The sequence below is a fragment of the Bombus pascuorum genome, chromosome 11, assembly GCF_905332965.1.
Source record: "Bombus pascuorum chromosome 11, iyBomPasc1.1, whole genome shotgun sequence".
Taxonomy (NCBI): domain Eukaryota; kingdom Metazoa; phylum Arthropoda; class Insecta; order Hymenoptera; family Apidae; genus Bombus; species Bombus pascuorum.
The window spans coordinates 5,464,677-5,476,216 of NC_083498.1; the positions used below are offsets into that span (position 1 = coordinate 5,464,677).

At 38.3% G+C, this 11,540-nt stretch overlaps 1 protein-coding gene across 1 annotated transcript; it reads right to left on the reverse strand.

Annotated features, from left to right (window-relative positions):
• Window positions 1–156: 156 nt before the first annotated feature.
• LOC132912062 (cilia- and flagella-associated protein 61-like) lies at window positions 157–11,465 on the reverse strand. The gene is given in 21 exon segments (XM_060969172.1): window positions 157–1,594; window positions 1,884–1,949; window positions 2,019–2,135; window positions 2,218–2,295; window positions 2,365–2,745; window positions 2,877–2,898; window positions 2,930–3,242; window positions 3,331–3,559; window positions 3,712–3,977; window positions 4,042–4,154; window positions 4,221–4,343; window positions 4,624–4,809; window positions 4,877–5,121; window positions 5,855–6,071; window positions 6,154–6,407; window positions 6,653–7,289; window positions 7,589–8,008; window positions 8,527–8,630; window positions 8,633–8,882; window positions 9,017–9,151; window positions 9,219–11,465. Coding segments are annotated over 21 exon segments (4,515 nt in total). The 5' UTR covers window positions 9,389–11,465; the 3' UTR covers window positions 157–1,405.
• Window positions 11,466–11,540: the final 75 nt, after the last annotated feature.

An 11,540-nucleotide genomic window follows, 5' to 3' on the forward strand; every position in this document is an offset into this window, starting at 1 on the left:
AGAGAATCATTTTCCATGTCACACTTTGATTTTTATATGCGTTTCTTGAATGTGTATATTTTTCTAATGACTATTTCAGGTTTCTATTTTCCAACTATGAAGAACATAAACCCGCCAAGGAAAGAAATTCCTCGTAAATCGACAAAAGCTTTTGCAGCTTCGGTATAAAGACAGTAAATATACTACTAATTTATCAACTTCTTCTACAACATTTACTGTACAAAAGTTAAAATTTAATTTTTATATTAGCAATGCAAAAAATCTGAAGAATAAAGATATAATTATTTTCTAAATCATTTGTTCGTAACTTATTCAGTGAAGTTTCGTGCTCGTTCAATTTAAAATGCGAGTCATTATTTCGTAATACTCTACATAATACAATTTTATTTGACGGATTCCAAATATTTCAACGTACCTATCTTGAAAAATGAAGAACTTCTTGGCAGAACATCTTAATTAAAGATGACAGTATTGGATTCCTGAGTAATTCTGTTTGTTCGATTGACGCAATAAAACTGTTCATACTAGCAACTCACTAATTGTTTCGAACAGTGTACCTAGATACACAGAATGTCTCATTATCGTTTTTCACGTGTAAGTGTTACAGGTCGAACGCTGCTAAAGTCAGGCCTCAAACGTACTTTCTCTTTTAGATTAGGCGATCCTGTTCTCCAAAGAGAGTAAGTGGAGGATCCGCGATTCGCACAGGCTGATAAGCAACCGGAGAGACAATTTCGCGTTTAAAAGGCGTGCCGTGATATTTCTCTAACGCGTATTTGTCGTTTCATGGTGCGTAGGTGGCGAGTAAATGCCTTGAGCTGTATGTTTATGGAGCAGCTCTTTGGAATGTTAAACTTGACCCACAGATTGGATAGCATGCCAAGTAAACAGGCACGGACGAAGCAATCGAGGACAGTTTCCGATTAAAAAGGCGATCTTAAAATCAGAAGCGTCTATTCATCGATCTGTAACGTGTTTGTGGTTTTGGCGGGCGTCACGCGTGATTCGAAAACGCGTTTTACATGTCGAAGAAAAAGGCTGCGAATTATTTTGTCATCGTTTATCTCGTGCCTGTTCGTTCGAGAAAGCGTGAAATGGAAATTAGCTGTGACAGGATCACCCATTTACGGTAATACATAAAAGTATCTGAATGTTTGCCGTAGAATATTTTTATAAACGTGGTAAAACTTTGTTTATAATGAATTTTTTTCTGTCGAACGAAATTTTAATCAACGAATCGAATCCACTTATAGCTGTCCATCTTATTTCAAACTTTACAAATACGATCACGACAGTCGTGTCATTACATAGTATTAATAAAATGTTTGAATGTTTTCTGCAATGCAGATAATATATTTATAGAAAGTTTCTATATCTGTTTAAATATCTTTACGAGTCTCTTTAGTTACAAATCAGTGTACAGTGGACTGTTTTCAATGTCCGCGTATAATTCACGGAACTTTCCAGGAGTGCAGTAAACAGGCAAGTCTTCTTCGGAGAACTGTAGCAGATCTAGCAAATTTTCCTCTATTTCCTGTTGATACACCGAGCCAGCGAATCTCGATTGGATGGTCTGACGATCGTCGTCTTGTATCTAAGAAGGTTACCCGATATTTGATACGATCCGAAACGAAAAATCAAACTTTTTATCTCATAAATAGACTGCGAATACTCCTATCATTATGCGAAAAAAAAGTATTGAAGGGGCGTGGTGAAAAAAAATGATTAGTCTAAATGATACTTTCACTTTAACTTTCAATTTGCTAGAACTTATATAGTATGAAAGATAAGGAAAGACGTGACCTTCTACGTCGTTATACAAATTATACAAAAATACTGATTTGCATAAAAATCTGCAGGCTGCTTATAAATTCTTGACTCACCGCATTCCAGTTGGATTGTACTAGTGCACGCACGCAATCGTCAACTAATGATTGTCCAGGAATTGCCTATCGCGAGAAAAATTTATTCGTCGTTCGTTTCTCGAGTGGATTATTTTCAATGTTCGTTTCTCTTACCGTTTTCGACAAGAGCGTAGCACGGTTTTCCACTCGAAGACACTCGAATCTATCGTAGAAGATCGCCATGGCCCATGGTTCCCGGAAATACGCGTAAAAGTCCGAGATCAACGACTTCTATATCACGGTGAAAGATATAATTATTTTCTAGATCTTTCATTCTCGGTTCTACGTCATAGAAAAGCGAAAAACGATTTACTTCGAAACGTATTTTAAGCTCGTTCAGTAAGCTCTCGTGCTTTCCGTATAACGCGACCATATGACGCACTTCAAAATCCTAAAATATTGGCAGATTATTATGCATACTCTGAAATCATTGAAAAAGTAAAATGATATGTCTCTCTACCTTCTTGTTGAAACACGTTATTGCTTCTATCATGTCAAACCGATTCAGTTGTATGCGGAAGTAGCCAATTTCTGATGTACACGAGCCTGTTATCAGCACTTGGCCCTAAATACGATCGCTTAAACGAATTTCCTCGCGAAACGTAGCGAAACTACAATGAAAACTCACGTAAACATTGTAATGAATCGTAGGTTTGCGTAACATGGATTTTCCAGACTTGCCGATGTGAAGATAGCGATAACCACCGGGTAAAGTACAGGCCACGATTTTCGGTGATCGAAACACGACTATCGGTTGATCTTCCTTGCTTTTCAATTGTGCGACCGATGTCTCGCTGCCTTGATGTTCATTTTCGATAACCGATCGAAGAATCTTCGCCAGCTATCAGATATTAATGAGCTTCGTGAAATTAAAAGACTCGCAGATTTGAAAATTTCAGTCATCTTGTGGAACTGAATTAATATTGTGAGCAAAATTGTACAAATCACAAGTTACCAGTGTTAAACGTTTACACCCGAAAATATTTTAACGTTTCTATCCATCAATTTAATTACTAAGAAATTACGAAGAAAAAGTTACAGTTACCTGTATATTTGTCTGTTTTGAAATATTAATTTTCATTAAAACTCGTAAGATCATAAAAGAAAAGTTTATAGCCAATAAACCGCAATATTTATGAATCGTGCAAGGACGCTTTGGTCTACTAACTTTCTCGCCGATCTCTATACTATTAAAGTATATATGTTGCCAGGCTTCGAAGTAGAATCTTCTACAATACTTAGTTATGCTACCAGCAGCAAAGATCGATGGATCGTTTGTCCTTAATTCCGTGTCTATGACCAGCTGGCCGTCGAACATAAGTCCAGACCTACAGATCGCTGAAAAGGATCGAACGCGTTGGTGAATCATAGTCGGCGGTCGTGTACAGAATTATGAACTTCGTTGACGTCGAAATTTGGCAATCACCCAAAAATATCTTCATGTTAATGGTCTTCTCGTGAAAATTTAGAAAGGCGTCGCAGTCCAACGTTCTGGTTTTATCTCTCAGGCGAATTACGATCGCTTCTATCATTTTTCCTCGTGGCAAGCTTTTTACGTGCCAATCGATCAATTCCCAACCCACGAACACCTCGATATTATTCTTCGAAATCGACTTCATCACTTCTGCGTACACCTTCGACAGCCACATATTTCTTTATATATTAAGCAATATGTTTTTCAAATTTCTATATAAAAGAACTAAGGTACAACGAGATTCTAAAAATGCTCGGTTTAAAAGATATTCCAATATTAATTGAAGATGAACATTCTTTTCGTAATAGAATAAGGCTGTTGGTATCAGTAAACGTATAAATATTGTATATCAATAATAGAATAGTTGCTCAGTGTTGTACAGTGCAGTCGAAGAGTGTCGTTGGAACGATTAAAGATAAACAAATCTAATTCGCGTGCTTTTTGTACTTCGCAATCGTTGAAGAAGATATTTTCGTAGGATGTACACTTTTGCAATGGCGGTTGGATCAGTGTGATCCAAGAACCCTTAACTCCAAATTCGAGCAATCCTTGAAGGGCGCAATAACAATCGATGTTATGTCCATAAAAAATAATCTTCCCTAGAAAAATGTCGTGTATTAATGTTTGAGTTCTTCTTTCGTAAAATCTGATCGGACGACTAACTTTCGCGTTTCAATTTATTCGTCAACTCTTCGATCTTCTCTAAACAGATAGCTGCTTCTGTATCGTCATTAAGCGTCAAGCAGTTCCAAGGTGCTTCGTGCTGCAAAAATTCTCTGGGCGAGGGAAAAATAATTGTTGATATTCGTTCTAATTTCTAGAACTTTATCTTCTTGATTTACCCTTTTTTCTGTTTGTCCAATTCATCCTGAAATTGAGGACGCTGATACTGCATTCCACAGGTTAAGATGAGATAATCGTATGTAATGTTTCCTTGATGCATCACAGTTACGTATTTCTCTTTCCTGTTTGTGTCATTGTAGAAAACATTTGAAGAAATTTCATTAACACTGTAATGTGGATCGCGAATGTTTATGAAAATTCATATTTTCATGAAGATAATTAGAAAAATGAAATCTAGGTAGAAAACGTTTTTTACTTATTACATACTATAACGAGTGTTATACTCGACATTTTATATATGTTTGCGTATTATAATACGTGCTTTCTGTACATATTTGCACCTTCCAATTTCCCATAAACGCATCTCTGCGATGTTTTTATTTCTTCTCTGTTTTTCCATACCTTTGAATCGACGTCACTGTTCCATATACAATACTAATTCGAAAACGTGCCCCAATCAGCCGGCGATACCTCGGACAATATCGGCCTTTGAAGGGTAGCAAACGCGCGCACATTTCGTCTTCGTCCTCGAAAGGTAAGCCGTGTGGTGATATCAGAGTGATATTCGCGAATCGTATAAAGCTTCGTCTAAATTTAAGAAAACAGAGTTTGTCGTTCACCTTTAGAGTTCCTTCAGTTTTTAATTCAATTTTACCCAAAAATAAGATGTTCTAAGAATGCAACAGCACAATCCGAGGCGCCCACCACAACCACCCTCGATTCGATGATCGGTTTTGGTATCAATGCGATCCTTGGTGACGTCATGAAAAGCGAAAAATGTTCAGTTCGTTGCATAGACTCGTCAGTTTCCACGAAACCATGATACTTGTATTCGATTCTTCGACGAGGCCTCACAGGAACCATAGTGTTCAAGCATATTGTCAGAGGATGCGTACGAGTCTAAAATAGCAGTACGTCTCAGGATGAACTACAGGGTAAGTCAGAAAGGTGGTTACACGTTTTATCTCATGGTGTGCTAACACTTTTTGATTTACAGGGTACATGTGAATTAGAAGGAGGTGAAACAGAATGGCCTGCAAGATCTCCAGATTGTGTATCAATCTGTGGTCTTTTTAAGTATTTAAAGAACAAGGTCTAAGGAACAGGAAAGCCAGAAATTGCTAAGAAATATAATTCAGCAAGAATTTTATACTATTTGTATAACTATGTTCCATAGTACAATGATGAATTTTTCAGGCTGATGTCAGTTATGTAAAGACCAACACCGAGAGCAGTTTCAACCAATAAAATAAATGTGGCAAATACCTTCGTATATTTGCAATACTTAGGAAAGCAAATGATACTATTCTATTCCTGGTAAGCCAAATAATATCAACAAGCCACGAAACTAAACGCGTATCCTCTTTCTGACTCTGTATTTGTTGCCCACCCGAAAGTCTTAGAAAAGTTACTATATTTGTTCTAAAATTGGACGAGATCATGGCTGAATAATGTTGTAATAATTTATTTAACTTAACACTCTGTCGATGCTGTTAAAATATGAAATTAATATTAATAAATATATGCAATTTAAAATTCATGATCTATAATAAAAGTTTGACCAAAGTTTTATTAAAAGTAGGATGTGCCCTAAGACTTTCGAGCGGAATGTAATTTTATCGTCGAATTTTACCAATGCACTCAACGCTGTTTCTGTAAGTCGATAATAAAGAACGATCATGCCACTAAAACGAGCGATCTCGCAGAAGAAGAAGGGCAGATGAATGGAGAAAACTGGCATCAGTATGAAATGTAGAATACGTCCATAAGCATCGCCAGGTATATTTTTCTCTGCGATGTAATCTTCTATGTGATAACGTCGTCTAATATACGTGACTTCTTTCTCGACACTAATGGAATTTATATCATCGTTGATGTTCATCGAGATGTACAAAATTTTCTAAAAAGCAGTCAACATCCTTCTAAGCTCACCAAAGAATTGCTATACCGATTATCCTGTCCTTCCATTGACAGACATAACACTGCATCTCTGATGGTTTTTTGTCCATTGCGATGTCAAAGTCTATTAAAACTTGCTCTGCTTTTGGAATATTCTGTAAAAGTTCTTGTATGTCGTTTCTATCGGAAGGCTTAGCTTCTCGAAGCTTTATGTGACCCAAAAGAGCAGTACGATGCATTACGTATAGCGTCATCGGATAATCCTTGTTGCACTTGAGTGGCACACGCTGGATCGTTTAAAAAAGCGTCAAAATATTGCTAATTTTTGTTAAGTTAATTCATTCGAGAACTGGCGTTGAGTCGCGAGATAAAATTATTCTATATGTTCTATTACATTTATTCATTGCTCCTATTAAATATAAATCCCATGACTTCTTTATATTTCTTTTGCCCTGATAACGTTAGGATAACTTCAAGAATAATATCTTGAAATATGTTAGTCTCGAATGTGTCAATAAGAAGTGTAATATACCACGAAATGTTGGAGGAGAGGAAAGTAAGGATGAGAGAAAGGCAGAAGGATCACGCAATAATCCAAGTCGGGAAAACACTCGAACGCAGCCTCCATGAAGTTCCTACTCCAGCGACGTTTTATTTGATCTTTCATCGCGAAGATTTCCAAAACGAATGCGTTAACATCGCCGTGATAAACAGGCTGTGAAGGGACATCGATCTTGTCAAATACTGGGTCTCCGAAAGAGTCACTGAAGATAACGATAGATCTTCCTTTGTTGCAAAAAAATGTCGCAATTGGTTTTGTTCCTCTTAAATAAAAATCGAACAGTAAGTCGAAATTCGTTGGGAACTCACGTGGTATAGTAAATAATGAGTCTGTGAACGCGTTGGTCATCAATTTTGATTGATAGTACGTGTCGAAGTAACCGGCTATCGATTGCAGATCACTGTCGGAGGACATTATCGATGGACCGATCAGTTTTCTCGTAGGTGGTATCAGTTTCGTCGATTCATCGTTGGAAGCTGCAGAAACTCTAGAGTCTGTGTCCTCGAAGCTTTCCATGCTCTCTTCCGGTGAAAGTTTCTCGGAGGATCTAATGCAGTGTGAATATGTCTGACATAAATGCATCTGGCAGATAAATCTACTCAAGACGAATAGATTTCAAGTTCTCATTTGGAGATGTTGGAAAGTTGTATTTCTTTTCTGTTGTGTTTCTAAATTTCAAAATAACGATTGCTATATGTACACGCTATTACGTTTACAAGCATACACGAGTCAAGTGAAAGTAATTGCACTGAACTAAAGTACAAATTGATAAATTAATCGTTAGAATTAAAATCAGTATTTACTGTCTTGGTATGCAATTAAACTATAAATTTTAATTAAGTGGCAATAACATATTTCCTAATTCAGACGAAGCAATATCAGTGAGAAGAAATTCTCAAAAATTATTATTCTCCAGAATTAGTCTTCAAAAAGAATAAGTCACAAATTCGATGTGTCTCAAAACGAAGTACAATAAAAAATACTAACTGTTCCGTTGATTCCTTAAGAGACTTTCTCCAAAATATAGAGAAGAACGTCTTGCTGGCAGGCTGCATGCTTTGTCGGAGAAATTTGTCCTTTTCATGGATCTTCCTAAGACCATTGTACGGTCGCAGTTCGAAATTCTGATTGAGCGTATCTACATCTACGTTGCTATTGAGAAACATTACGCCAGTAGCAAAACCATCGTCATCCTCGGAAACGATCAATCGTCGATAGTTGTCAGGATTGCGAATCATCTCGCTGACGTAAAATTCTCCATAAAATTCTTTTACGAGGCTCGACTCCGCGTCGATGATCGCTACTATGTCGTCGTTATCCTCTTCTCTATTACGTGGGAAACAAAATGTTTCTATTTAGTATTTTATTACGATGAGTCAGAGGTTACAGTGCTCCTTGAACTCGTTCGTTTCTAATTGTTTGTCTACATGCCGTCGCGGAAATTTTATGTAAACAAACTGACCAATATACAGGATGATCCTAAACTTGTGGTCCATTCAAGAAAGGAAGCGATTTGTTAGGCGAAAGTAAGTCAAAAATATAAAATAAAATTTGTTCACGTGGTACTCCAATCTAAAAATTTGTTAATATTTCGTTGATGGAATTAATATTTCGTTTACTTAAAACAATGTTTTTGTTCTGAATATTAGATTACGCGAATTCATTTATATTTTTCATTTTAATTATATTATTCCAGCTCCAATTGCAACATAAATTTAAGACCGTGTATTTTCGACCTACTTTTTTTACGAGAGATCAGCTCCTTCCTAATTATAGTACAATATCGGAATCACCATGTATAAATAGAAGAAACGATTCAGAAAGTCGCTTGAAACGCAACTCACACAGCACGTCGAATCTTGAGCCTGGGATTTTTTAGATGACGTTCGGTTATGTAGATTGACTGCACGGACGGCTTGTCGGCACAGTATTGCGGGATCCTGATCATCTGCTGTTCGAACACGTCAGCGGCAGCTGGAAAATTAAAACCACCGGTGGTTTTGAGCCGCGTCTACCGAAAGATCCATCTTTGGTCTCACGTATAATAATCTGAGGAGGAATCACGAGAATCACGTGCTGCAAATACGACGTGATATCGAAGAGTCCTGTCAGTAGGTCTGCGAAGAAGTTGCCAGTATATCGTATGTCCCAGACGAGGATATGTATAAACATCGCGTTTCCTTCTGTCACATCTTCGATCCTTTATCAAACGAATTGTAGATAAGAGGAGCATTTCACCTTTCTCTTTTTAATATTCGCGTTAAACGAACAATAATCAGTGCTGCACTTAACGGGTTAATGAAATTTGTGTTCGACAGAAATAGTTTCCATTACTTGTACAATCTGTACAACCAAGTCAGCCAATCATCTGGAGTCACCGACGGCACATTCGGATAATTGCAAAGGCATATGCCTGAAACGATTTCACACTTTTCGTTACACTGCACCATTGATAGACAACTCGCTTCGCTGCAAACAAACGTTTCCTGTTATCATGTTGCAAAATTGTCAAACGATTGTCTAGTTAATTGAATACAAGATGCGTTCGAGGTCCACGTCTCCAAAAATTTCATACGTCTCCGGACGTATGAGTTGCTCGAGATTAAGCAGATCGGCGTGCTCCATTAGTCTAACACCGAAAATCTTTGTCGCTGCATCCAGACTTTTCCTTCCGCGGAAATATACCTCTGGATCGCCCAGCCACATACTCAACATTTTTCTTCTTTCATAACCGTGCTAGTCTCAGCGAAACGAAATTTATCGCTGAACATTCGATTCCCGATCGAACTACAGAATACTATAGTAAATGTTGCGTGACTGATTTCAGGGTTGAAACGATCACTTGCACTTATATGAGTATGTACTAATCGCCGCTGGTGCAATTGCCAATAATTGAGAAAAAACCCGATCGATTGAAATCATTGGATGACAGATAATCGTGGGAAAAGTGAAACTCTCTCTCTATATGCGCCCATCGAGGCGACCGACTTTAATGTTCGCAAAAAAGGTAATAACGAAACTCCTCGAACGATTTAAACGGTGGGGCAAAGTAATTGCTTCGCGTTCTCTTCGCTGTTCCCTTCTTACTCCGCTTTCTTCTCGAGTATTAAGCTCCGTCCACAACAGCGTCAGTCTGTTTCAAAGCGGAAATAACAAAGCGGAAGCGTTGCAAACTGCACCTTCAAAAGTATCGAAGAAACTTAGGAAAAAGTATCGAAAGATTTGCGCACTGTTAGTTGACAATTTCAATGACAGAATTTCTTTCTTCTTGCGGTCTGCCGCAAGACACATCGCGGAAGCTATTTACGTTGCACTTGGTGCTGGCACGTGCGCGCTCCACGATGCAATCGACAATAACAGACACGATCGTTACGGTAAGTTGCATCGGTGCACTTTTTTTCGTTGGCCTTCGCCGCCGTTCCGCCATATCAAAGTCTCTTTGCGTCTCTCGCTTTTTAGGCTTCAAAGTAATCGTATCGAATCGATTTATTTTGCTACCGGCTATTTTTTTTTCTTATCGCTTCGACGGAAAACAATTGATTCAAGACTTTGCCAAGGACTTGCTGCATTTACGAATACCTGGCTAACGACGTAGCGTCATGCAACTTCGTGTCACGATACGCAGCGCGAAAACGCGCACCTGGCTCTAATGTTTTGGCAGTAAAGCTGTTCCTCTTTTAAAGAACCTACTTTCGGTTCCGATGTCTATAACTCGTTCAGAAATACTATGTATTCGAATTACGAGAATTCATCAAATATATCCTATATTCGACTGTTCTACCTCTACTGACTGCGAACGCTCGTTCGAAGCAGTTAAGAGTAATTGCACCTAACTCGAACGGATGAAATTGTAGACGAAAAGCACGAGCGTATGTGCGCATAACGATCTGTTATCGTTACCAGAGGAAAAGGCTTCTTCCGCTGGCTTGAGGAACGTTGCTGACAGAAACCTCTTCTCCATAAGTTTCTAATTAGCTCTTGGGAGATCCGCCGACTGATTACAGGCCGTGAGATCGTCCCGTTGCCGAAGAAGAGGCGGCTCGCAGTCGCCCCATCGTGTACAGAGAACGAGCTTTTATTAATAACTGCAAGAAACGCGGAAGCACTAGCTAAGGATCGTGACTTTTTGTTCAACCACGCTGATATTATGTCTTTCACGTTCCTATCAGTCTTCACGTCCTCTGATATCTAACGAAGAAACTCTTAGAAAGATATTTCGATGCATAGCTAAATCATCGGAGACGATGTTTATTCTGTTTGAGAAGTAACGCGCAATATGGACCATTGAACGCGCAACGGTTCGTAACGGGTTACGTCAGACCAACCACCGTACGAATTTCCGACTTGCGAAACGCGACTCGTAGCTGCTTTACTTTTACTTCGCCAATGTTCCCACAATTCTTCGCGGTTAGCCAGCAAACTCTCGAAGCGAAGCAAATGTTGCGTTTCTGCTGAGATAAAAATGGGAGCGAAGTTGTTTCGCTGGTGTGACAGGTACGAGGATGCTTCGTGTCATTGTCGTTAGAATATCTCGCAAAATTTCATTCGGAAGATTTTGGGAATGACGTGACTAGTCGTTCTCTAACGATACCTTGTACAAACGCAGCACATGTTGCGTCATTAGTCGGCTTATCTATACTCAGGTATCATAAGTTAATTAACGCGTTCGATAGAGTATACTAGAAGGTATTGGGTCGATGCGAATTTCATTTGCGAAGTACGTTGAAAACTACGCTGTACTCTGATTCTCTTTTTAACAAGTTTTATAACGATGTGGAATAAACTTTTCACTTTACAAGCTAGAAACGATACCTAAAATAATTTTAGCTAATATTAGATGTGAAAGCAAAATAGGACA